Source organism: Asterias rubens, chromosome 7 (genome assembly GCF_902459465.1).
Source record: "Asterias rubens chromosome 7, eAstRub1.3, whole genome shotgun sequence".
NCBI lineage: Eukaryota > Metazoa > Echinodermata > Asteroidea > Forcipulatida > Asteriidae > Asterias > Asterias rubens.
The window spans coordinates 10,304,046-10,331,517 of NC_047068.1; the positions used below are offsets into that span (position 1 = coordinate 10,304,046).

Sequence of the window (27,472 nt, forward strand, 5' to 3'; positions counted from 1 at the left end):
AGAGGTCTCAAGCTCTGGTGTTTCTGATCAGCACAGTGTGGGTTCGAGTCCCGGTCTTAAAACTTGTGACCTTTAGCAAGCTTAGACACTTTTGGTGAGACACTTAACCATTTTTGCTTCGGATGGGATTCAAAGCAAAGTACTGTGTGTTGTGTACTATATAGAAAAGAACCCAGAACACCAATAGTTTGGGCTGGCTCCACTGTTCCTGGAACTCTTGAAATTTTACTGATAATAAGGACGCAAAATGCAGGGAAAAAAATAGGTAAAATCTTCAAGCACCTTGAGCCTTATTCTCAGCACTTGTGTACAATGGTTTGGAACTTACAAGATGCCTGGGCAGGGTGTTGAAATATTACAAGATGCCTGGGCAGGCTGTTGAAATATTACAAGATGCCTGGGCAGGCTGTTGAATTATTTTAGTTTGTAAATACCTTTGCCCATTTTCATAAAGCCACTTAAGCACAAAAAGTAGCTAAGAAAGCACGACATGTACAACAACATTATGCTTATTTGAATGAGGTTACAGGCTAAAATACCATGTCTCATTTTGTTACCGAGGTATAACACCTCGGTAACAAAATGTGAAGTTTGATTGGTCGAGAACCAATCACGTGCTGAGCAACAAAAACGCATGTACAACGGCTGCAGAGCGCGGCGGGTAACATGAGTGATGTTAACCGGTGTACATTACCTTGATAGTTACCACTGTTGGTCGATTTCCAGCGCTTAGTATGAAACATTCGCGGGTTCTAGGGAACAGTGAAGAGTTGTTTCCTGCTTATTTAACTATGCATAATAATCTTTGAAGATGACAACAGAACTTCGAGAAGTGGAATAATAATGTTACCAAGGTATAACAAAACAATTGTCGCAAGCTGTGACTGGGATCCATGGGTTTTGTACACCCTCCAGGATAAATGGCATCCTCGGCTTCCCCTCGGGTGTACAAAATGCCGTGGACCCCGTAACAGCGTGCAACAATTGTATACTGGTTTCATGCTTTTCTTTGCTTAGAAGAAATACTTTTAATAATATTTCCCGCTAAAGCAGCTTGAACAAAAGTCACTATAAAATAAGACAAGTTCTTAAATGGGGTCGTTCACTTGTGTTTCTCTGTGAGGGGGTGGTATGTCGGTACACACTGCTCAGGGCAACAATGCTGGTATAGATAAACACTACTCTACCGGATCGAATGTGAACCCCCAAGAGCAAGTCTATAACCTAGACAGGATATAGACAGGGGACCAGTCTAGCCTGGTTCCCTCTCGGGAGGGGATGGTGCTTATATTTTAGTAGTCTGCTTTTTTGCGCTCAATCTACCTGACCCCAAAGTTGATTGTAAACAATAAGATAGTGATAAAAAACAGTTATTTTTCAGGCGTCAAATTCCGTTTGAAACATTGAATGAAAGAAAGAAAAAAAAAATAGAAACAAGTTTTTGTCTGGACTAAACATTTTCAATCTCCCGAAAGAAAACAATCTACCTGGCAAGTACTGTAGAAACACACTATGGTGTTTCCGAAAAGAAAAAAAAATAAGGTTACATTACAAAAAAAAATACACACATAAAAATATGAGCAAATGTTATCGAGTCTGAAGCAAGATGTGCAAGATGCAATTAGTTTCACCAACAAACTGAAAGGTCCGAGTGAGACCGTTATCGTTTGTGCACAGCTTGCTTTCCCCCGCTATGTTTGCAAGGTGTAAATCACTTCCGCTACCGTGGCGTGGTCCAAGTGCACGATCAGCAAGGCGGGAAATCACCCATTAACTTTTGAAAATATAACACTTTAGAAAAACCGGAGCAACTTTACAGGTCACTCTGCATGGATTCAATTAAGATGAAATTTACGTTTCTCTACGACACGCTATCCAAAATGTTTTTCATCGGCTCTGCATGACCATTCGGGCTGGAAATGCTGAGATTATAGGGCTGGGGTGTCCCGACGAAATATCCCATTAGTGAAATGGTACATGTAACCATCAATCAGAGTATCAGGATATTGTTCATGCAGGGGCTACCACTGGCAAATAACTCACCAAATCCATCTTTGTAACACGTTAACGGCTCTTGATAATAAATTAAAGTCAGTGGACACTATTGGTAATTACTCAGAACATTTTTTAGCATAAAACCTTTCTTTGTAACGAGTAATGGGGAGAGGTTGTAGTATAAAACATTGTGAGAAACGGCTCCCTCGGAAGTAATGTAGTTTTCGAGAAAGTAGTAATTTTCCACGAACTTGATTTCGAGACAATAAGTTTAGAATTTGAGGTCAAGCATCTGAAAGCACACAACTTTGTGTGACAAGGGTGTTTTTTTCTTTCATAGTTATCTCGCAATTCCGACGACCAATTGAGTTCAAATTTTCACAGGTTGGTTAATTTATGCATATGTTGAGACACACCAAGTGATAAGACTGGTCTTTGACAATTACCAATAGTGTCCAGTGTCTTTAAGCCATTACTTTGATTGTGAAGTTATGTTCTGTGAAGTTTATAGTACATGTACCCTGGGTCCAATGCTATAAACCCTGTAAGCACAGAAACTTGCTAAGCACATAAAAATATTGCTTAGCAGAAATGGGTTACCAGCCAACATTCCATGCAGTTTATACCGTTGCCAACGATGCCAATTTTGTTGTGCTTAGCATGCTTAGCAAAGAAATTTGCTGATCAACCTTCCACTACTGAAACTTCTTATGTGGCAAACAAGTTTTCCCATTGGAACGAGTTGTAACATCTATAGAAAAAATTTCTCCTAAAATATTTCTATAACATTTTTTTAACAGTTTCCAAATTGCAAAAATCTTCCAACAAGCAATACTACTACCAAAGTCAGTTCAAATGACTAAGTCAACAAACCACACATAGCGTGAGAAAAGAAAACTGATTTGCTGGTGACCCGCTCAAGCAACTTGCAACCATTAGTCATGAACTTGATGGGAGGGGGGGGGGGGTAAATCAGGACAGCATAACTTGCCTTCATTTTCTGTCTTACTTTCTAAACAGATCCAGGCAAAGCTACTTCGCTAACACCTCGAAGGCCCAATGGCTCAAAAGCTAGCTCCTCTGCTGTGACCAAGACACTAGAAAAAGATAATCTGGCGTAGAAGAACAGGAAATCAAATGTTTCCTTCTTACATTCCAGGGTCAACTGGACACTAGGCAGCTCCTCCGCTTTAGATAAACCTTCGCTCTCATCAGATCAAAATCCCTATCTGTTGGTGACGCTCTCCTGTTCCATGATTAAGACGATGCTTCCGGAGGACATCGAGCATGACAAAACTTAATTACAGCGATTTATTTTTTCTCTCGGTAGAAGAGGGGGGAGGTGTTGGAGGGGGGGGGGGAACACCTCAAGTGATTTTTCACATTCAACTGTCCCGGGTAATTTACTGATCAAGAGTGCAGCTATTTGGTTACCAGTTACTCATAATTGTTTTCTGGTCCAAATTTTAATGTAAAACTTGCCAAGTGTTAAGCTACGGGATGGTATCAGTTTCCCATGGAAATGTGTTAATCTGAAATGCGTTCCTTTATGGGGGGAAAGTGGAATTAACTCGAACATTTGGAAACGTTTCCACCAGATTTGTTTAATTAGACAGGACAGGGTAAAAAAAAAAGTTTAAAAGGTAAATTGCACAATATTCACTAATTTTCTAAAAATGGACATACCCGTAGATGGAGCAAGTGGTGCATTTATTTATCAATTTTTATATATAGGATTAAAACAATCAAATGATCCCAAAAACCAAAGGTATACTTTCCCTATTGTAAAGGTAAGCAGGGAGTTTTTGCTAGTGCGCATGTGTACTCCACATTACTAGGCATTCTTTGCTTACACAGCTACACTGTAGCACAGAAATTGGGCGCTTGCACAGTAAGCTGAGAATGGTGATCGTAAGCACAGAATTCAGTGGTAAGCGCTTAGTACAGCCACGATAATGGGCTTAGAACATTCAATATAACAACATGTACAGCTTTTCACTTGCGCCACTCACTATAAATTTATCCACGAGCATGAGTGAGCTGAGTGAGAGGATATCTCAGGAACCTCTGATGGTCGACTTCCACGCATCCCGGTCAAGGCGTTTATACATAAAACATACTCAAATTTAATACAGATCCCTGCACTTTTACAACTTTTACAGAGGGATTCCGAGTTATGAATAAAGAATGTGATCGTACCCCCAGCAGCTCCTGAATTGAGTCGAGCGTTGATCATGGATAACTCAGAGTTGAGCATCGAGTAGTTTCTCCTATTATCCATCAGCTCATCTGACATGCTACGATTCTGCTCGTCAAGCTCCACTGTAGAGACATAAAAAAAAAAAGACAACTTCAGGAATAAGTTTTGCATTCTCTTGAAACAGAACAACAAATAAAAACTCAATATTCTTATGAGTTTGATCATATCATTTTTTTTCTTTTTCGTGGGGTTTAAAAAAACGGATTTCTTGTTAAAAACGGAGATATCACAACCCTGTGTTTTCCCAGACATCTCGCTTATGCAACCACAGGCCAGAATGCCCGAAACCCTGATACTTGACGCTGAGGATCAACAGCAATTATAATCATTTTGAAGTTGCACAATTATGAGCACCTCAAGTGTGGCAAAGTTGATCAACACCCCCACTCACATCTTCCGATCAATTGCGTGTGATTAATTACCAGTTGTCAAGTTCAGTGGAAGTGGCTGGACACATATGGTATGTCAATCCCCCCGCCCCCCCCTTCGGACTTCCAGACTTGTTTTCAAACGAGAGTAAATAGGCGTGACTGAGACGTTTTAAAGAACGAGGCCCTACGCTTCATGTGCCACGATTGTGCAGTGTGAAATATAAATGCGCAGCTGCTGGGAATTCCTGACAAATTTAGCCTCAGGTTTCTTCAATCTTATTTGACCGTTGGTATCAGGACAGAATACCGAAACTGACCGAAAGCGGTTTGACATTGTATGAGTTCAAATTGTACACGTTTGATTCCCACCCAAGTAAAATGTCTGTAATTTGTTCACAGAACTCGGGAAAGTACCGAGTATACAGTGCTAACAAACATTGGTGTATATGGGTACATGTAAAAAAAAAAAAAAAAAATATTCTTTATCCCTGAAGCAAATTTAACATCTATTAAATACATTTTCTTTCTCCGAAATTGAACTTATGAGCAAAGCCACTACAAATGTTCTGGCTAGAGACCAGTCTAATAACATGCACAGAATCCTCATTCACCAATTAAGCACAACAAAACTAACAACAACCAAAAGCCATCTACAAACCAAAATAGTCAATAAAAAAATACATAAAATAAACTTTATTTATGGAAGTGGGACTTCATGGTGTGGAAAATTTACAGGAGACCAACAAAAAAATGGCATGGCCTCATCAGTAGACCTATTCAGTCTGAATTTGTCAACTCTTCCCAATCCCCAATGACCAACCCTGATGTAAATTGGTATGGATGCCTGACCCCAGCCACGCTCTCACGCAAGCCCAAACCACCAACCCTCAGCCATTCACCCTAAATTAACATCATCAATATCCCAGGTCAACCCCCCTAAACTGCCCCCCTTTTACCCCCCCCCCTTCATCTGTTCCATAGCATCACTGCGTCTCCACACTAATAGGTCCTGATCACGCTTGTCTGTTTCAGTTAGATTCTTCTACTACCCAGGTTTTTTGGGGAAGGGTGAGGGGGCTCTCTTAAAAGCTCCACTAGCCAATTCATAGAAATCGTAAGATATTTTCCGGATTTCAATCAGATTATATCTTTCAATTGCGCTGGGTTTTTTTTAATCTCGTGAGGGCGCTCTCAAACATAATTATTTGTATCACTTCCAGGGGTACACATGTATACTCATTCACACCCAAAACAGTTATTAAAAAAAAGTGACAGATGATAAAAATACTGTTGAGAGCGCCCTCACACAGTCAAAAATACAGCGCATTGCTTAAAGGAACGCGGCAGAATTTGTAAGAAACAAAAAGCGTGAAGATGACAGATGTACATAAAACTTACACAGTCTTAATAATGATGATAGTAGAATACATCCCATGAAATACTTATTCCTGAAATTTCATATTTGATGAAAAATAAATAATCTAGTTTCGCAATTGGAGTTTATTGCTCAGAGAGCATTTTATTCAGTTTTGTTTTGGCATCGATGCAATGCAAATCGTTTTTTTTTTTTTCACTATTTTCTCGTGACCCAGATGGCCGATCGATCTCAAACTTCTACAGGTTTGTCAGTTTATGTGTTCAGTGGATTACAAAAAGTGCCAGCAACTGTTTTGTTAGAAAAAAACAACTCTGTAATGTTCCTTTAAGTTTTTTTGTTTTTTTTTAGAAAACCCAATCCACACACTAAAAGCTTCAAATGAATGAAACATTTCACAAATGATTGTTGATGCTAAATGATTTTGATGCCAAGGTCAAACAAGTTCAAAATTTTATTTGTATGTATTCCAAAGCGCCATTATCGTACATGTATAATCTTTTTTATGTACTGAAAAAGTGTTGTTGTATAACCCATAGTATAGGTGTTATCACGAGAGGACATTATCACTCAAGAAATACTATTCACTCTGAGATGTACCAAGGCAACACAAATCAGCAAGATACGCTTTGTTCGGTGAGAAATAATTCTTTCCTTTTAATGCATATTCCCCCAAATTCCCCAAACCTCTAAACACTGGGCCTTTTAGGTTAAAAGTGCAAAATAAAAACCAAGCGGGCACCGAAAGAGTTAAGCTCAATTCAAGCAACAAGAAAAAGCCGAATGATTAATATTCCTCCCATATTTCTACAAGAAAAACAAAAAGATCAAAGCTTTCTGAATATTTTGAACAAAGAATATGATTTTCAAATTATATTTTTCTTTCACCTACATGTACTTCCAGCTCATAATAGAAACTGCAGGGGCTCAATTTTTATGAAGCCTGTAAGCACAAAAAAACTTGCGCAGACAAATCATCCGTAGCAGAAACAGGTTACCAGCAATAATGCAATCAAGTTTACCTTGATTCAACCGGTACCCCACTCATTAAAAAAAACCATGTATTTTGAACGATTAATAAGTTAGTATTGTTTTAAGCTTTGCATGGTGTGGATAAATAGGAAGAAACTATAAACAAATAGTAAACTTGCAGGTATGGGCAGAGTAAACTGTTCAAAGCGTCGAGACCACACAGGCTCTTTTCAGAGCCAACACTCCCACAAAAGAGATGTACACATGGTTGTACCCGCAAATTTACTATTTATTTATAGGTTCTTCTGATAAATAAGTAAGAAATGGTGGTGGGGGTTAAAAAAAACAAGGAAGAGTTTTTTTCTTACCAAGTGACTTCTCCATTCGGGTCATATTCTCGTCCAAGTAGTCTGTATCAGAAAAACACAAAAAGGAAATGACACTGAGATACGGATGACTACACAATGAACAATCACTCGGTGTTCGCTCAAAGGAAACAACGTTACGTGCGAAAAAAAAGAGTCTGTTTTTTTTCTGAACGCCACCCGACAAAAGATACACTGCGACTTTTGTTTCGCGTCAGACTGAGCTAAGGGAAGTGGCAAAACTCTTTGGCTGCGACGAGAACATCTGCTTGCCCCGATCAACATCCGGAAGAATATTGGGTCCTTTTGTGTTCGTGATGAGCAATCGTAAGGGGATCTTGGCAGCGATACCTCCGAACCCCATACACCGCGATTGTGTGAAGCCCCGTCACCAGCATGGGCGGGGAGGAAGTCGGGGTTTAATCGTTTAAACAGAATCAGGTTTTTCGGGGGGCTCAACGGATTTCAGACTGTGGAACGTACGGATTCAATAAAGCTCCTACTCGGCCATTAGCAGGGTTACCAAGTCAGCGGTTTGATGGGAGTCATTGGGTCTGACGACGCGGCTTCGTCTGGAGCCAGGTGTTGTAGGTGCTGGAGAAGGGGGGTTGATGATTCAATCAACTGCAGCTGAATGACATGAGTTTAGGGTGTGGGCCGAGGGATGACTATAGGGACATGTATGGCAGCCCAGTCATCAACAAAAAGATCACCTACATGCAAACCATCATACTTTAGAAGATTAAGGATGTGTATCATTAACAACTCTCATGATGATTATTTTGTTTTTTTCGTTTTGTCTTAATACATTTGAAACCTTTGTGACTAAGGCAGGAAACATTGGCAGAAAGCCACCCTTTTCTTTCTTTTGTCTTTTATTAGTTAGGGTGGGGCAAAGAAAAGTCAAATTTCCATACTTGTCCTCCTTCCCAATAATTTTCTACAAAACACCTAACAATGCCAACTCACTTAAAACTTACTCCTGAGCTTACTCTAGGTTTTCTGCAATTTTGCACGTCCCAATCCACAGTATTCTTTTTGGTGACCAATCAGACAAAGTAAAATTAAAAAAAATTGAAATGAAACCATGACTACATGAATTAAAAACAAAACCTTTAGCACTAGAATTTACGAACTCCCAATCCATGTACGGTTCAATGACAGGCTGCTGCTACAGTGACCATGACTTGATACATCGGTCATAAAAACCATGAAAAGCATGTACCCTTTCTGAATCAATCCTTTTGTAAATTTGTAGACAGTTATATTCTCTCACAGGAAAAAAGAAGGAACATTTTATCAAGTAAGAGCTGACCTACATATACACTATGGTGTAGGCTTTAATAGACTAATCCGGCTTTTTTCTGATTTTCACTGGAGCAAAAAGCGTCACACTAAAGAAGAAAAAATTGTATGTCTGAAAAAGGCTAATGACCCTGCTTTGAAACATCCTAATGAAGACCTCTACTCCACTCTAGTACTAAAAGCTCATTATCTCAACAGGAGCCAGAGTCTGTCATGACTAACTTCTTCGGCTTAGGCTCTTGCGGCTTTGGCTGATCACTACATAATCCCTAAGTACGAGTTGGTGATAAAATATTACTCATTAATAGCTCCTCATTCAGTAGGGACTAAGTAACTTCTTCGGCTTAGGCTCTTGTGGCTTTGGCTGATCACTACATTAACCCTAGTACGATTGAGTTGGTAATAAAATACTCATTAATAGCTCATCAGTCAGTTGGGGCTGAATAACTTGTGCGAATTAGCCTCTTGTGGCTTTGGCTGATCACTACATTAGCCCTAGTCCAGCTGGTAATAAAATACTTAATAGCTCATCATTCAGTTGAGACTGAGTTACTTCTTCGGCTAAGTCTCTTGTGGCTTTGGCTGATCACTACATTAGCCCTAGTCCAGCTGGTAATATAATACTTGTTAATAGCTCATCATTCAGTTGAGACTGAGTTACTTCTTCGGCTAAGTCTCTTGTGGATTTGGCTGATCACCACATTAGCCGTAGTCCAGCTGGTAATATAATACTTGTTAATAGCTCATCATTCAGTTGAGACTGAGTTACTTCTACGGCTAAGTCTCTTGTGACTTTGGCTGATCACTACATTAGCCCTAGTCCAGCTGGTTATAAAATACTTGTTAATAGCTCATCATTCAGTTGAGACTGAGTTACTTCTACGGCTAAGTCTCTTGTGGCTTTGGCTGATCACCACATTAGCCCTAGTCCAGCTGGTAATAAAATACTTGTTAATAGCTCATCATTCAGTTGAGACTGAGTTACTTCTACGGCTAAGTCTCTTGTGGCTTTGGCTGATCACTACATTAGCCCTAGTCCAGCTGGTTATAAAATACTTGTTAATAGCTCATCATTCAGTTGAGACTGAGTTACTTCTACGGCTAAGTCTCTTGTGGCTTTGGCTGATCACTACATTAGCCCTAGTCCAGCTGGTTATAAAATACTTGTTAATAGCTTATCATTCAGTTGGGACTGAGTTACTTCGGCTAAGTCTCTTGTGGCTTTGGCTGAAAACATTCAAAACATTAAACCACCAATGGTGGGCATCAAGGTAAAGGTAATGTACTGATAGATCACTCATGTTACCCTCATGTGCTGTGCATTATGCATCATGTGCAATCCTTATTGCTAATACGTGCTATGTCCTTAATTACCTGGCAATAGAGAGATAATTAATTGATTCCCGTGCACTGTATGAGACATCTTCAACGTGTTCATTGTTTGGCGTCGAATGAATAAAGTATCACACCGATCTCAATGTTGCAGTTCATGAGGAACTAAAGTACTGACTAAACGGGGACAGGCATAGCGTCTAATTGCTCAATTTCGTTAACAATCCTAAGGTACGTTTAATTGAGTCCCACCAACTGCTTCCGATGGTGATCAATTAGCCTTTTTTTTTTATTCAATCAGTGAAAGTTGGTTCTGATGGTTAACCGCAATTCTATAATGAAATGTGTCTCCTATTGTAGCCACAATGCGGTTTGAAATTGAACTTGCCCCTTACCTCACCTTCTACTAAACTTATTAAAATTACGTCTGGTAGTTTAATTTAATTTGACAGGCAATTTGACTGGATATGGAATGGGAGGGTGCAACATTACTGGCAACATTTCTTTCTGAAGACAGGGGGCAGAGATTTATTTGTTCAGTTATAAAAACTATGAAAACAAAAAAAAACAATTCTGCAAAACTTTTCTTAGAATTTTCCACCCATCAAAAACGGCTTACAACCTCTTACAATATGAACAATATTTAAGTTTATTTCTTATCTTATAAAACATATGCCTACAAGAGACACAAATTAGAGTTTTTGTTTTTTTAAATTAGCAGATCCGCAAAAAGGGAAAGTATACCTTTGGGTTTTTGGAACTGTTCATCAATCGTTTCAATCCCAGTAAAACAGTAAAACTTTCATTTCAAAAAGAGGAGGTGTTTTTGAGATATTGCTCAAAATGAGAAACGGTGTCCATGCAGGAAGAATCATCCGTAATTGGAATGTTTTTGAATCTCTCTCTCTCTCTCTAAAACCACATTCCTTTGAAGAGAGTTTGTTCTCAAAATGTTGCACATAATCAACAGCTGCAGCGCATCTTACCAAGTAAGTTTTTATGGTCATTATTTTTTTGATTAATTACCCTGTTCAGGTAATACCCCGACTTTAAAGAAACATTACAGATTTGGTAAGAAAATACAAATTGTGAAGATCACAGGTTTTACATAAAACTTACACTGTCTAATGATGATGATGATAGTAGAAAACATCCCTTGAAATATTTCCGTCTGAAATTTCATATTTGATGAGAAATAAATAATCTAATATCACGTTTGGAATGTATCACTCAGTGAGCGTTTTATTCATTTTTTTTTTTTTTGGGGGGGGGGGTGTTCATTGAGGTCATGCAAAATGTGTAATAAGTTTTTCACTATTTTCTCGAGACACAGATGGCCAATCGATCTCAAACTTCTACAGGTTTGTCATGGAGGATTATATTAAGTGCTTTTACAGGGTCAGCAACTGTTTTGTTAGCAAAACCATACTCGTGTTCCTTTAAATATGAATTTTCACACAGACTGTGTGGAACGAAGGTCACGCCTAAATGATCTAAGCCCATCTTAACAAGCTATCATTGCTTTGATGGCATATGACTCACTAAAAATCTCACACTTGGGAAATCTGTAACATAATAATACATGTATCTCCACATGGATTAAGGGGCAGCATTAACCAGGGTCTCGGCGTGTGACTCAACAATTGAGTTTAAGATTTCGGATTAAAGCCCTCTCTTCAATGGCAAGAAGCTCCCTTTTGTTTTAGAGGTAGGTATTGTTGTCACGAACAATAGATTGGATTTCCGGTCTAATCTTGGGTGTGGCCCTTGTGTATTTCAAACTGATTACTGGGGGCTTACGGGTTGTAATGTTGAAAACAATTGACATATATTTGCCGATTGGCAGCCATGACTTTTACGTATGTAGGAAGTCTGTGATTGGCCAGGTATGCTGAAACTTTATTAAACCATGTGACTATATTTTGACCATACAAAAAGCTGTCAAGAGAAATCACTTTTCACGTTGGCAATGACAGGAGCCAAGTGGCACCCTTCATGAAGAGTCTATACTCCTATGTACAAATAGTAGATGAATACAACAAGGCATACCATAAAGTTTGTTAAAGTCTAAGAAACAACCATTTTGGTTGGTCAGCCGATACTACACAGGCAGATTGTGATTGGCTTATTGGTCCTAGGCAGTTTTCAAATTAGCCACTCATACATGTAGCTCTTATTAGACATAGAAACTTGACAGCCAATTATGATGAAGTGAGCAAACGGATTGGCTTAGAAAGTTTGTATCCACAGATGATTTGCTAAACAAGTACCAGTGTTTGTCAGTCTGCATTAATGACACGCAAAACAAACAAAAACGAGACAGTTACCGAGTTTAAGCCTTTGGGACAAACAATATGATTGGTTAAGAACGTCGGTGACAGCAGGTGATTGGCAGATTGATCACTGTTATGTTATTGCATCCATAATCCATGGTTTACAAACATAGAGGCAACCTAAGTCCCTGAAACAAACAATTTGATTGGCTATTAAAACAGTTGGTGTCCACTGACGACTGACTAATTGATAACTGGTAAACGGTGTTGGTCCATTAAAGCTTCACTACATATCCTCGGAGCCAGCTTCAGTCCATGAAACAAACAACGTGATTGGCTGAAAGAATGAGCACTGTCTGCAGACGATTTGCTCATTTTTTCCCCCCTGGTACTACGCAACTAGTTGATACCACATGCAATGATACCCACTTAGTCACCAACTATTTGCAGACGTGAGGCATCAAACATGCAGTCACCAAGACTCTTGGTTGCGCAACTGGAGAGGCTGCGCATAGACTCGTGGCACCAGACTCATCAGAAACAATTAATGTGGAGACCACCTGCAACATGATTCAAACGGGGAATCTTCACCCATCACTATATGACAGGGCTCTTAAAGGCACTAGATACTATTGGTAATTACTCAAAACAATTGTTAGCATAAAAACTTAGTTGTTAGCGATCAATGGAGAGCTGTTGATAGTATAAAACATTGTGAGAAAATATTTGATTTTGAGACCTCAGAATTAGATTTTGAGGTCTCGAATTCAAGCATCTGAAAGCACACAACTTCGTGTGACAACGGTGTTTTTTTTCTTCCATTATTATCTCGCAACTTCGACTACCAATTGAGTTCAATTTTTCACAGGTTTGTTATTTTATGCATATGTTGAGATACACCAAGTGAGAAGACTGGTCTTTGACAATTACCAAAAGTGTCCAGTGTCTTTAATACCCAGTTAGAGAGTTCTAAGAACTGTCTGTGGGGAAAACAAGATGTACAGCTGCCTCTAATAGTTACTCCCTGTAGAGCAACCATCAACATTGAATCAAGAGGACATGAAGGAACCAGAAATATCCTGGCTGGCTATTAAACAGAAACAAACAAACTCAGCTGCTAATTAGTGATGAAAATATACGAGCCACTATTACCATGGAGCTTATTATAAAGTGACTGAACCCCTTATAATCTAACAGCCTGTCGACCTTCAAAGATGTTGAATGACATTTACAAATATTTGTATCATTCTTCTTAAAGCCTTGTATACAATCCCGCTTCTACGTAGCTAAAGCTTTACTAATTCATAAATTAAGAAGTTTCTGTGAACAGACTTCAGCACTGGAACTTCATAAATACCATGTAAACAGTGTGGCCCTATTTGCTCACTGTTTATAAAAAAATTAATTACGTAAAATTGTTTTACTCATTTCTCAAAAACCTATAGCCTTGCTCAAGGCAGTCGCATTATTCGCTCCGAAAAGACGCCGGTGTAAACCCACCAGTATACCCTGTGCGTGGTGCGTGCGATCACACCGCATGACCCACCCGTATACACACTGTCACATCGTACGACTACTGTGCACACAAGCCATCCGCACTCGTACCACTAACCGCATGCGGAGGCCGTCAGGCCGACAGCCTTGTCGGGTCTGTAACTTCCGGGTTTAATGTGTTGTATTGAAAAATTTCCACTAGTGGACAAAATTGTTACGCACAGTGATGTTTCTGTTTGTTTACTTCGGAGTGAAAAAAAAAAAACCTACAGCACCTCAGCAAGTAACATTTTAAGGGGAGCTTTCTACCAGCATTACCTTTAAATCGTGTAAGTTTAGTGTAAATCTGTGGTTGTTTGTCAGGCCTGATACTTCACGGAGGCAACAAAGGCGATTGCCTCCATGCCCCATGGTCAATGCCTTGGTGCCCTTGAAATGCTTGGGTAGAAATTTACAACTTCCTTATAGCTTGCCCTTCACCAAGGAGAAAATGCATTGGTGACCTTGCCCTTTCAAAGACGAAGCTTACAGGTCTGCATTTGTGTAGCACAAAAAGTACCCAAACCCTTTAAGACAGACGTACAAATTCTGTTTGACAAGTGAATTTAATCCAAGAAACTGCATGGTTTGAATAAATGATAAGGAGGATGTCATAAATCATAGACTCGGGTCATAAATTGGTCCCGACAGTCGTTTTCATGGGAACTCGTATCTGGGGAGTGGAGGAAAACTGAACTTCATCATGTACATGTACAGACCCAGTCTGGCCATCTTGGTACTTGTTGGATGTTGGGTTCCACTCCACAGGGATTAGACTTTAGAGAGCGTTATAAAGGGTAGGGGGTACACTTACCTCAACCCAGTGGCAGAGGGGATGTTACACTCTGGGGTTGTGTATTTCACAACTTTAGATATCAAAACAGATGGTTATCCATCACCAGATGAAGGGCAACAGATATACGGATCATAGTATTTGAATTTGCTGTCCCTCGCCCATCTTGGGGTATATTGTCTTGTAAACTTGTTTTCTAATGCACGCTTGTTGGAAGGGACTGCTTTCCCCTGCCGCCTCCCCCCCCCCCCAATTACAGGAGCCCTCTTGGGATACGAACAAATTACATTATTCATCAGTAAATCAGACTCATCCAGACCTTAAACTTCAGGATAATTTAAAGTGATCGTACACTCATTCCCAATGTCCCCTCCCTCTAAGGACATCCCAAGGGGACCCTTAAGAGCAACCGAGAAGAACCCAAGAGAATGCTTGATTCTTTGGTTCTTAACATGATTCTTTAACATCCTCAAAATCATGAAAGAATAATGCCGCCAAAATGTCACTAGAATAAATTGCATTATCAATTATGCTGAATCGCAGGCAGCTCTCTCTGAGTTTGAGGAATTTTTGCGTCATTTTCCGGAGGGAAGTTAATCCATTTCTTTCTCGTAATTCATCAATTTTTTTTCTCTTTTTTTTCTTTCTTTTTAATCCAGTATAAACCACAAGGGAAACTAACTGGGTAAATTTTTAATTTTAAATTCGGGTTAAACAAAGACAGGGTAAATTTTAAATTGTAAATTTGGGTTGAACAGAGACCATTTGATTTGAGCGGGATTTGAACTTGCTCTACTGACAGCACTATCTAGCGTATATTAGCCATACTTTGGGTTCCAGTCAGAAGCCATGGCAGTTTGATTAATTTGTTTCTGCTACTTGATTTCTCAGAAGATGCATTGCAGAATACTTTTTAAGATTAAACCTTATGCATGTGGGCTACTTATAAACGACCTTTTTTTCGTTTGATTTTTGTGATTCTTCCTGTGAAACCTAGCCGTCCCAGAGGAAAATGTTTTACACTCTCAGGGTACAAGTCACAGATCTGTCTTTAATTTAAGTTATCAATATAAACCACAAGGGAAACTGACTGGGTAAATAATTTAAGTTGTAATTTTCTGCACGATGCCACCCATGACAAGTCACCCTCAACCTCCAGTCATGACAAGGGCACATCAGTATCCCATTAGAGAATGATATTTAGTACAAATTGAGTGCGACAGCGAGGTGCCAAGTTGTTTCACATTACCCACACGGTAGGTGTCAAGAGGGGGCACTTGATTCACACTGTTTAGCCTGCGCCCAATTTGCTGCCCCGATCCCAACGGTCAAACGCGTAACAATAGATAATTACTGAAAATTACACAGCCTCCATGCTGACTAAAACCCAGTAATTCGCCCAACCTGGGTTGTTACTAGTCACATATTGAAGACTATAACCAAATTATAACGCTTTGGGATTTAATGGCTGCTAACCCGCTACTACCCCCCCCCCCTCCCTTATACTCCCTGAGAGGTGTATAGAATGACCCTGCCATGTCATCATCAAATACTAAATAGTAAGCATTTCACACCATCTGGCTTTTAATGTCTCCCCTCCCCTTCAAAAGCCCTCTACCCCCTCCTCTCCCCCCCCCACAAACTCCCTCCAAGGAATGGACCTATAAAACAAAAGCGTTTTATACCATCTGGTTCCCCACACCGCCCCCCCCTCCCTCAAGCTCCCCCAAGGTATGGTATGACCCTGCTATGTCATCAGCAGATACACACAAAGCAAATTACATATATATGATCAACAAATACTACACACAAAGCAAATTACAGATGATCTGTTTTTCAATGTCAAACTCCCCTCTGCCATGACACTTACTCCCAGCAAGGAGGAAGAACTCCCTCCCTAGGTACAGCTTTACCCTGCTATGTCACCATGATTTACTTAAAGGCAATGGACACCTTTGGTAATTGTCAAACACCAGTATTCTCACTTGGTGTATCCCAACACAGGCATAAAATAACAACTCTGTTAAAATTTGGCATGGTCATCAAAGTTGCAAAAAAATAATGAGAGGAAAAACACCCTTGCTGCTCCCATATTGGGTACCTTCTGGAGACCAAGGACAAAACAAAAAAGGGACAATAAAAGGACTCCATAGGGAAATTCTAAAGGCCGGGGTACCCCACAGGAATTGTGTGCACAAAGTCTATGGGAAAACCTTAACTACATGGACAATGGAAAAAACAAAAGATGTCTCCACAGGGATGCATATTTGAGAATCTGTGCATTACTTTTTGTGCTCTCTGACATTTCTGAAGCATAATAAAAGGCTTTAGCTGATTGGTCTTTTATTGGGTGCAATCGATTAGCTTTCCCGGGTTGACCCCGATCTGCCCTCGGTATGTTCGAATAGCTTTGACGTCAATCCAGGGGCTCAACCCGGTTAGCCCAAAGTGACCTGCTTGTGGAACGGGTCACTTGGGGGTTGGGGCTGGCCCGAGGAGCATGATGTCACCACGAGAGGGCGTGTGATCGTTTGATTAGCCTTGTCAGGGGCTCACCCGAATGAGCACCGCGGGGTCGACATAGGGAAGCTAATCAAACACACCCATTATTTGAATGAGACATTACCTCTTTCTCAAAGACTACGTTACTTCAGAGGGAGCCGTTACTCACAATGTTTTATACCATGAACAGCTATCTATTGCCCGTACCAAGAAGGCTTTTATGCTGAAAATTATTTTGAGTAATTACCAATAGTGTCCAGTGCCTTTATGCAAGTAACAAAAAGTTCTAGTTTTCAATTTCACCACACCATTCACCCCCCTCTTGCCTTCAACTGTTCTAGATCTAGCACACTGATAGAAAATTTGTTCATTATGCAATTATTCCAAAAAGCAATGCCTGGCATTTTATTAATGCCTGGCATTTTATTAAAGCCTAAAACAATAACCTATTGTCGTCCGTCCTCCTTTGAGATCTACATTTAGCAATGTCTACAAAAAACTCCTACAATTGCATCAAAAAGCAATGCCGAGATCAGATTCCAAAAAGCCTGAAACAATAACCTATTGTTGATTCAAACTCTGGTATAGCATGTGTTCTAATACCCCACTCCTCCCACCTCTTGCACAAGGTTGAGCATGACAATAGAAGATTTATCGGTTAGACAATGGCTCCCAGCTGGCGAGGCCTGGAATTAGACAAACTCCTTGACGAGTCATCAACACCTGCCTCAAACAATAACCTAATTAAGCTATTGTTGTGTATTCACAATTTTGAATCACACCTCCTACCCGGCCAACAAAATGGTCTGGAGATGCCCCCAGCTGGCTCTCTTAACCTCTGACACATCATCATCATCATCATACATAAGAGGCAGAGACCAGATCACAAGCTTTTGTTTCTGAATTTTCTAATTTTAAGCTTACATTGTATCCCCCCTTCCCTGTTACGTGGAGTAGCGTGACAATAGAAGATCATCTGCTAACAGTTACAGACGTTCAACCCAGAACTCCTCACGTGCCCACACGCACCCTCCGTTCTAGCTCAATATTGCTGCTCACCACCTGTCGCTCACACTTAGACAAACGAACGTCGGTCATTCAAGAATTCATCACCTTCACTTTCGGAACACACTACCACATCACATCCAAAACTGCAAGAGCTCAAACTGTATTAAAATTGCTACTTAAAAGTTACCTGCTCATTAGTTGCCTGTTGTACTTAAAGGCGCATCAAGGCTTCTGTGTGATGCCCTGTGTTATTATGATTACTATTATTATTAAAGATGCTATGTCAGATTTTTGGCCCCAAACATTAAAAAAAAAGATTTTTTGAGTGACTGGTATTTCAAAGAGTATCACCCGCTCTAACGAAAAAATGTTTAACTTTCACTTTTAATGGTCTGGAACCATGAACAAAAATTAAAACATTTCTTATAAAACACATAAGAATTGGTCATGTGATATATTGTCGGGATCCTGACAAAAACTAATTTTGAACACTTTAAATAATTGTTACTAATAATTGGCAGACTTTTTCGAGCAATGGCTCAAAAGAAAGCTTGTAACTTTCTCGACCCCCATCAAAATACCTATTGAATTTTGGGGTCAAATCGGCCAAAAATCTGACATAACATCTATAACATCAAATAGACATTGGAGGTATTGTTGTGGTACATACGGCTACAACACATTAGGTTTGGGTAAACCTGTCTGTATAGGACAACCATTTAATAATGATAATAATGACGTCTTCTGTAGCGCCGGTATCCACAAAAAGTGTTCATGGCGCTTGCTCCAATAAAAACAATCCCCCTTGGTTGTTCTCCAGTAGTGCAAAAAACAAGAACAAATTCCAATGTCTAGTGAATGTTAATGAAATGTCTTAAACCAAACCAAACAGTGCACTCCTGTAATGTCCGCCATATCTCAAAAAGAGATGTGCAATAAATATTCTATTGAATGGGAGACTTTCTAAGACGATAGAGGGCAGCAGACTTACCGGGTAAATCCATTGTTCTCAGAATTATGCGCATGTTCAGAACTACGTAAACAATGGAAATTTACCCGGTATGTCTGCTGCCACCTAGCGTTGGAAAGTCTCCCATTGAATGGAATTGAATGTTTTTGACACAGTCTTCCTACACTGAGATCAACATTGATGGAGGAAGGTGCCGATCCATCAACAGGTTTTCGTCTAACTGAGATGTACGGCCTAGAGGCAGAACAGAAATAACGATAAATACTAAGACAACATCCACCACTTGTAAATTGCTCCTACCTGGTTGAATTGCAAAGCGTCAAATCAGCCTAAGAAATCACGCGCTATCTTAAAACAAAGATAATAATAAGCATGGCACAATTTCATAGAGCTGTTAAAACATATTGAACATATTACAAATATTGCTTTAACAAAAGTTTCTGCTAAGCAACAATAAGCAGTATACCAGTCACAGATGCTACATGTGTAATGGTATTTAAGCTGGTAACCTTTTTACAAACAGCATATTTTTGTTGTGCTTAGCTAGTTTTTGTGTTTAAGCAGCTCTTTGAAGTTGGGCCAAGGGCTTATAATGTACCACTCTGAAACTTCTTAATGGAAAAATTCCACAATTCTACATAATGTCTCCCTCATCCTCGAACTGTTTTGGATGTTACTTCTTTTCTCAACAGGGCCCAATTTAAATAAAGCTATTAAGCAGAAGATTCTTGCTCCTGGGCAATCTTCAGTGGTCCTATTTGGTATGTAACTGCTCTAGAATTGCAAAGGTCCTGGGTTTGATTCCCACCCGAGTAATATTTTTTGGTCAAAGAACAGAACACATTGGTGTAAAGGTAAAACCAAAATTAGTTACATAAATGCCTCCAACAATAAACTGATTGAAAGCACATTGCCGTCGACCCCGGCGAGATCACCCAACACTGTTAATAAAAGAGAATCAGATAGGGCAACAATCTTTATCAACATCAAGGCCAATGAAAATCTTGGCTCTCATCAAAATGTAGTGTTCTTAAAGCGGGATATGACTAAAGATCCTTCTTGTAAGATTTGTATCAAGGTCAAATGAATCCACCCTTCGGTTCCCCCCTCCCCAAAAACCACCTCCTCCGCCCCCAGTTCAATCAAATGCCAATGACCTACAACATAAGTAGAAACAAAAACCCTCAGCCCCTTACATTGGTGCGGGGGTGGTGGGGGTGGGGGGGGGGTGTCAAAAGTGTAGAAGAAGAAGAAGAAATGAAAAATGGCTGTATCATTCCAGGAGTGGTGAATGGTACCTGGAGGAGAGGAAAACCACGAGGTAATTTCTTATATAAACGGATCCGGTTGAGCTATCCTGTCTGTAGCTATGGCACAGTGGTCCCGCGAGGGTTCACTTCGTGTCCCGTCTCTTTAAACCGTGACTCTACGCTTGATTAGCGATGCCACCGAGTTTCCTGATCTTCGTTTTCATGCACTGATTAAATCGCAAACTTCTCTGTCTTCCTCTTGTTGAGGTTGCCATGGCAACATAGATGTACATGAAGATTATGTACACTGGATTCTCAATGATATGCCAAAGTATAATTAGTATTTGTCCTTTCTCTAAGTTTTAGCTTGTTTCAGAAATAAAGCAAACATTTTGCTTGATTGTAATTTTGAATTTTGCTATGAGCCGAGTATACTATTGCAGTGATGATCTTCTTGAACTTTAATGGATGGTATGCCACAGAATTTGTTGGGGAAAAAATCACTTACACGACGGAACATGGAAAAAAATATTAATGAAAATATTCCAATAAGAGAACATCAAAAATGGGTGACATGTTTTGGAAGGCTGTAGAATATTTGAAATCCGGTGAAAATTTTCTGCCAAAAGCCTCATAGGCCTAGTTAAGGAGATTTTCTCCCTAAACATGCAATATTAAAACCTTGTTATACAAACTGTACTACTTCTGTTCAACTATTTCATTGGTTTTGGTCTTGGTCTCCTCCCCCCCCCCAAAAAAAAAAAAAAAGATTTAGGGATGATTTCGCTTAAAGCCATTGTACACTTTTGGTACAGAAAAGTTCACAGATTTACAAATAATTTACAGGGTTTACAGAAGGTAATGGTGAAAGACTTCTCTTGAAATATTATTCCATGAAATGCTTTACTTTTTAAGAAAACATTAAAACAATATCAATTCACACGATTACGGATTTATTTTAAACACATGTCATAACACGGTGAAACGTGCGGAAACAAGGGTGGGTTTTCCCGTTATTTTCTCCCGACTCTGATGACCGATTGAGCCTAAATTTTCACAGGTTTGTTATTTTATAGAAGTTGTGATACACGAATTGTGGGCCTTTGACAATACTGTTTACTGAAAGTGTCCACTGGCTTTAAGATTGTCCCTGCTTATACCCATTTCTACACTTCCTGGGAAACCCTTAGAGGAACTGCTGGCTCCACAAGGGGAGCAACTTTGGCAGTCATGACATCCTCTCTGAACACATAACCCCTGGAAAATCAGAGCATGGGTAGCCCTGAAAACACCTCAGGATTATCTGCCGAAGGAAGTAGCTGGTTTGAAGGACACAGTGTAAAAGTACATGCACCCCTTTGCAGATTGTCTCTTCACATCTGAAAATGGTTTGCTTCTTTCTTAAAGGAATGGGTTCGGGTGGTGACTATCGTAAAATGTAAACTGGCAGTATTTACGTATTTAGTTGGCGGTAACACCATGTGTGTATCTACTTGCCAGGTAGAGTTTGTTCTTAGAGAACTGTCTTTCTTTATCAGATGTTCGGGAGACTTCTCAGTTCTGAAAAGAACTGTCCTGCTTTTTAACTACTACTCAGGCGGAAGGTATCGAAAATTGGCTGGGACTACTTCTTTAGCTTTTAGGATCGTATTTAATTGCACTAACGCGGAGTCAGTTCTTGAATTGGTCTCATCATTTCAACTAGCTTGCTCTAGTCATCGTCAGGAGACTGCAACCTGGCAGTATTTAATCGAAATAAAGTTCAAGCCAGGAACTACATTTACATTTGGAGGCTACGAAGGATGCTCCCACGGTCTTGTCCTTGGTGCGCAACCAAAAGTTTCCCACACACTTTTCTAATGGAAGTGCTTTTCGCAAATTGAAAATGGCCTTGCCCTGTCAAAGATGAAATTCTCGCTATTAAAGGCAGTGGACACTATTGCTAATTACTCAAAATAATTATTAGCATAAAACCTCACTTGGTAAAGAGTAATAGGGAGAGGTTGATAGTATAAAACATTGTGAGAAACGGCTCCCTCTAAAGTGGAGTAGTTTTTGAGATAGAAGTAATTTTCCACGAATTTGATTTCGAGACCTCAAGTTTAGAACTTGAGGTCTCGAAATCAACCATCTAAACGCACACAACTTCGTGTGACTAGGGTGTTTTCTTCTTTCATTATTATCTCGCAACTTTGATGACTGATTGAGCTCAAATTTTCACAGGTTAGTTATTTTATGCATATGTTGAGATACACCAACTGTGAAGGCTAGTCTTTGACAATTACCAATAGTGTCCACTGCCTTTAAATCGACGGTGGAAAGTTAGTTGTTGTCTTCTCAGCAAGTAGACACTGTATTCAGCCAGAAACTTTCACTGTGACTTTTATTGTATCTTTCTAGTTTGCCTATAAATCAGCATTACGTTAACAAAAACCAATCTATGTGTGCTGCTACCTTTAAATACTAAAGCAGTTCTATGATACTAAGCCCAGTGTTTAACAATTTAACCAGAGATGGGTGTTTTTGTTAAATGTCAGAGGGTTCTTGTAGCTGTGTGCTACATAAATAAACTGGTGCCAATGTATATATGTCAAATTTAGGCGCATCAATCATTACTTGACTGCAACCTTTAACTCTTAATAAAAAGAGACATCTGATGTGAAGACCTTGAACTGTTGAGGGTTAAGACTGATGTAGGCAAGATGATCCGTGGCTCCTGAAAGCCTAGGTAGGAAGGCTTCTCCTTCAGCTAATGTTAAAGAGGGACTCCTCTTATCCCCCATGGACACGATGAAGAAGTAATTTTCCACGAATTTGATTTCGAGACCTCAGATTTAGAACTTGAGGTCTCAAAATCAACCATCTAAACGCACACAACTTTGTGTGACAAGGGTGTTTTTCTCTTTCATTGCTATCTCGCAAGCTCGATGACCAATTGAGATCAAATTTTCACAGGTTATTTATTTTATGCATATGTTGGGATACACCAACTGTGAAAGCTAGTCTTTGACAGTTACCAATAGTGTCCACTGCCTTTAAACCACATAAAGATGAAACTCCAAGCCAAGAATCAAAGAGTTTTGGGACGTGGCTTCTCATGGACCAGTCAAACCTTTATCAAACAACTGAAACAGTGGTTGCTTGCCGTGACAACCAACCACAATATGCAAATTTCTTACTGCACGACTCTTGAAACTATGAACCATGCCTTGTGTGCTGATAGTTTCTGGTGTACCACATTTCACACCAATTTAAGTTGAGATTTCGCATAGTTTTTAACGTGCAAGTTCATCGTTTTATTATTTGAGCGAGAAATTACCTCTTTCTCAAAAACTACATTGTACATTACTTCAGAGGGAGCTGTTTCGCACAATGTTTTAAACTATCAACAGCTCTCCTTTGCTCGTTAACAACTAAGTTTTCATGCTAACAATTATTCTGAGTAATTACCAACAGTGTCCAGTGCCTTTAAGACGACACATGAGATACATGTAGCAGGGGAGCGGGAAGGGGGGGTGGGGGGAGTGGGGAGGGAAGGGGGTGGGATATAAATCCAACCATTTCTGTGGAAGTGTGCAGAAGATAGCTAAGAAGGAGAGGTTGAAATTTTCTGACTAATGAAGCTTCCTGTTTGTGATCCATCTCTGTTACCACCAAGTGATACATAGTTTGTGTGCTGATGAGTGCATAGATAAAGAGCCTGTCTGTGCACTGCATACGTGTGTATTAAGCCTGGGCGACTTTTCTACTCCACTAGTCGCGCCTCAAGTAGTTGCGAATTCGACACTAGTCGCAACTAATTTTAAAAATTTCCAAGATGCATTGCGACTTATTGTTTGCCACAGGCGCAATTATAAAGTAAAATTTGGGCTGAAAGGTACTAACAAATGAGGAGCATTAGGAGTTCCTGCTTGTTAGTGTGTGAAAAGCACATTCAACTAGAGAGAAATTAACATCTGTAGCGATATAGCAGCCAGATATAGACAGAGCACCAGTCTACTTGTAATACATCAGTGAGTACACCACGCACACCTCACCTAGCGATGAAAACCTCCGCACAACTCATCAGCAAGGACTAGTTACCACCAGGCTAATCCCTGTGGGCACTCATCTCTACTTACAACAACATCAATACCAGCTCGAATGCCAGCACTGCCAGAAACAAAGTACACCCCCCCCCCCCCCCGCCCACTAGGGGGAGCCAGGTAATGAGAGGGGGATTTAGCTCAGGTTTCATCACTTGTGACTGATAGGCGAGCATTTCAACAGATGCAGTCAGAAAAGTTCCGTTGACCCCTAAGCGTAGCTCGCCATCAGTCATGAGGCTTACACCTACTACCAGACTAAAAAAAAAACAGCTCGGGCGCAGTTACAATTAAAAGTTATGAAACTTTTTGGGTATGTGAAAGATACGTGTACCTCAAACACTTCAATACAGTGTAACTGTAAAAGACTAGTGCAGTTTGACTCAGAATCAGTTCATTTGGTTGTCACCAACAAACAAACTTGTTACTTCCTACACCATGAAAAAGCTTCAAATTTAACCTAAAAATATGACATTTAGAAGAAAAGAAAAAAAACATTTCGGGAGCGAGTTTCTGAAGTATGTACATGATGTTTGTACAATGTTCTTAGAAACAATAATGATTAAGTGTCTTGATTAAGGACACGAGTGTCATGACTCTCGAAACCCACCTGATCAAAAACACCAGAGCTTCAGTCTGGTGATCTTTACCTCTCGACATGCCACTGTCTAAAATACGTACATGAGTACTACATGTACAAGTACATGCTCATACAGTGACTAAAATGTTCATGGGGGGAACCACCAGAACCTCCAACTTGCCAATCCGGATATCAGCTCAGGATCAACACCGCCACTCAGATCTCCCGCAACCCCCCCCCCCCTCCCCCCACCCTACCCCAAACAAGTACAAGCAGCTGGTGGTTTATGATTTATGCTAACAAGAGTCCGGGTTCACCTCACTACTGCGCTGTATATGCGCACTGCTTGAACTCCCCTTGCCCCCTTGCGATAATCCCTAATCGTGATCAGCCATTATGTTAGCGAGATAGCTTCTCAGTGAGTATTGGGAAGTCATCAAGTGCTAAGCCTGACTCACTCTATAGCCCTTATCCCCCCCCCCCCACTTGAATCCTCACTCATTTTTTTTCTTCTTCATATTTCATGTTATCATCTAAATGGATCTGTGTCAGCAATGAAATTAGAACTGTCCCTGTGACTTTCTAACGGCTCTGCCGAATTAATCCGGTTGGACTTTTAGCGGGTATCAATCCATTAGCTCAACTTCCCCTTCACAGGTTTAGCACGCAAATGTTAGTGTAGGATGCCAGGATTCTGAAGCTAAGCTCCCTCCACGTATGAGAAGGAAGGCCCCCCTTTCACGTTGCTCCCCGTCCCCCAATTTATCTTCATTAGGGAGAAATTTCCTAAACATGCCACGTTCACGGCGATTTCTTGGTTAAAGCGTCTTGTCATAAAAGCAGTCATAATAAAACATCAATGATGACATAACTGGGTCAGGTACATGTATATACTATCAGATTAAAATGTAAGTCAAATACGCCGTGATTTATGACTTTGAATTTGCAACCCCTAAAAGTACACCCCAATGGAATTGCAGCCCTCTTCCACAGACGAAAAGTATTTCATAGTAATTCCAACACTTGACGTGTTGTTTACAGTCAGTCATGATGCAAATATTTGTCAACAAGGGATGGATGCCACTCCTTCAAACCGACAAAGGGCAATAATCCTTAGGCTGTCGAAAGAGACGGGCCTGGTAAGAATCAACAGTAGTTAATCCTCCATGTTCCTTAAAGGATAATTACAGAATTGTTTTTTTTTTTTTTTAAACAGCTGTTGGCAATGTAAGCACTTTATGTAATCCACCAATTACATATATTGACAAACCTGAAGAAGTTTGAAATCGATCGGCCATCTTGATCACGAGAAAATAATGAAAAACCGATCCCACATTTTGCATGACATTGATTAAAACAATGAATAAATCGCTCACTGAGCCTCCAAACGGGAAAATAGTTTTATTAATATTTATTATCAAATATGACATTTCAGACAGAAATATTTCAAGGGATGTTTTCTACTACTATATCAGTTTTATGTAAATCTGTGATCTTAGACGATTTTTTTTTCTTACCAATTCTGTAATGATCCTTTAAGAAAGCGACCAATTGTGTCACCTGGTTGGATGATACATTATGACAGAACAACCACGATTGCTTTGTCATTTTTCTTTTCTTGCGCCCACTACCCACACCACCCCCACCCCCGCCTATTTCACACCCTATTCCTGTCGTCTTGGTATGATTCAACTTTCTAAGAAACCTTTTGCCCAAACGAGGGAAGAGCTTTGAGTGATACAAGCATCTGTAAACAGATCCTAACAGATCCTCCAGAGGAAATCGTTTCATTGTTCATGGGGAATCGAGAGATTTACTCCAGTCAGATGCAATCAGCCTGAGCTCAGAGATGCTGTTAAAAAGCTTCAAGATAAACAACTTGGCCAGTAGAACACAACATGACAACATGCCCTGTTGACACTTGAGGCTTTTTCGAGGAAAATAAGCAGGGGGTCCATGGTCCTAAGAACACAACATTGTTCAGTCCACATCGTGTGAAATGTACCTCTGCTCAAACAAGAATGGGTCCCCTTCAAGACCACAGTTGAGACCAGCAACTAAAAAACAAACACTGTGAAATTTACAACTTGATTGTCTGTGCTTGATGTTTGAATGAACACTGCATGCTTTAACCAAGGACCTTGGTGAAGCTGGAGCTACCACGCATGCACGCGCAAGAAAAACACATGGTGCAAGTAAATCAAGTTGCTCGACCAATGAAGTAGGCAACCATCCGTCAAAAAATAAGTGAGACATTTTTAAAAAGAGACTATAATAAACAAAAAAGAAATGAACATTATTCTTTATCCCCAATGCAAAATTGCAGAACCTGCTGCTAAAACAAAGGAATCGGACTGCCTCTAGCTACCGAGCAAAATGCTGGTCTAGTTGGTAAGACACCGCTCAAGAATTGCAAAGGTTGTGGGCTCGAATCCCAGCCGAGTAATATGCCAATGGGGTGATATTTTTCACAGAACTACATGTAGGCAAATGACTGAGTTTA

The 27,472-nt window shown here is 40.0% G+C and overlaps 1 protein-coding gene across 4 annotated transcripts in view; it reads right to left on the reverse strand.

The window, feature by feature from the left end:
- LOC117292478 (E3 ubiquitin-protein ligase TRAF7-like) overlaps window positions 1–27,472 on the reverse strand; it is a 126,452-nt gene that overhangs the window by 29,820 nt on the left and 69,160 nt on the right. For all 4 annotated transcript variants that reach the window (XM_033774535.1, XM_033774532.1, XM_033774534.1 and 1 more), the window contains 2 exons: window positions 7,342–7,383; window positions 4,195–4,317 (listed from right to left, as the gene is read on the reverse strand). In XM_033774535.1, the coding sequence (XP_033630426.1) occupies window positions 4,195–4,317; window positions 7,342–7,383 (165 nt within the window). The remainder of the gene's footprint in view (window positions 1–4,194; window positions 4,318–7,341; window positions 7,384–27,472) is intronic.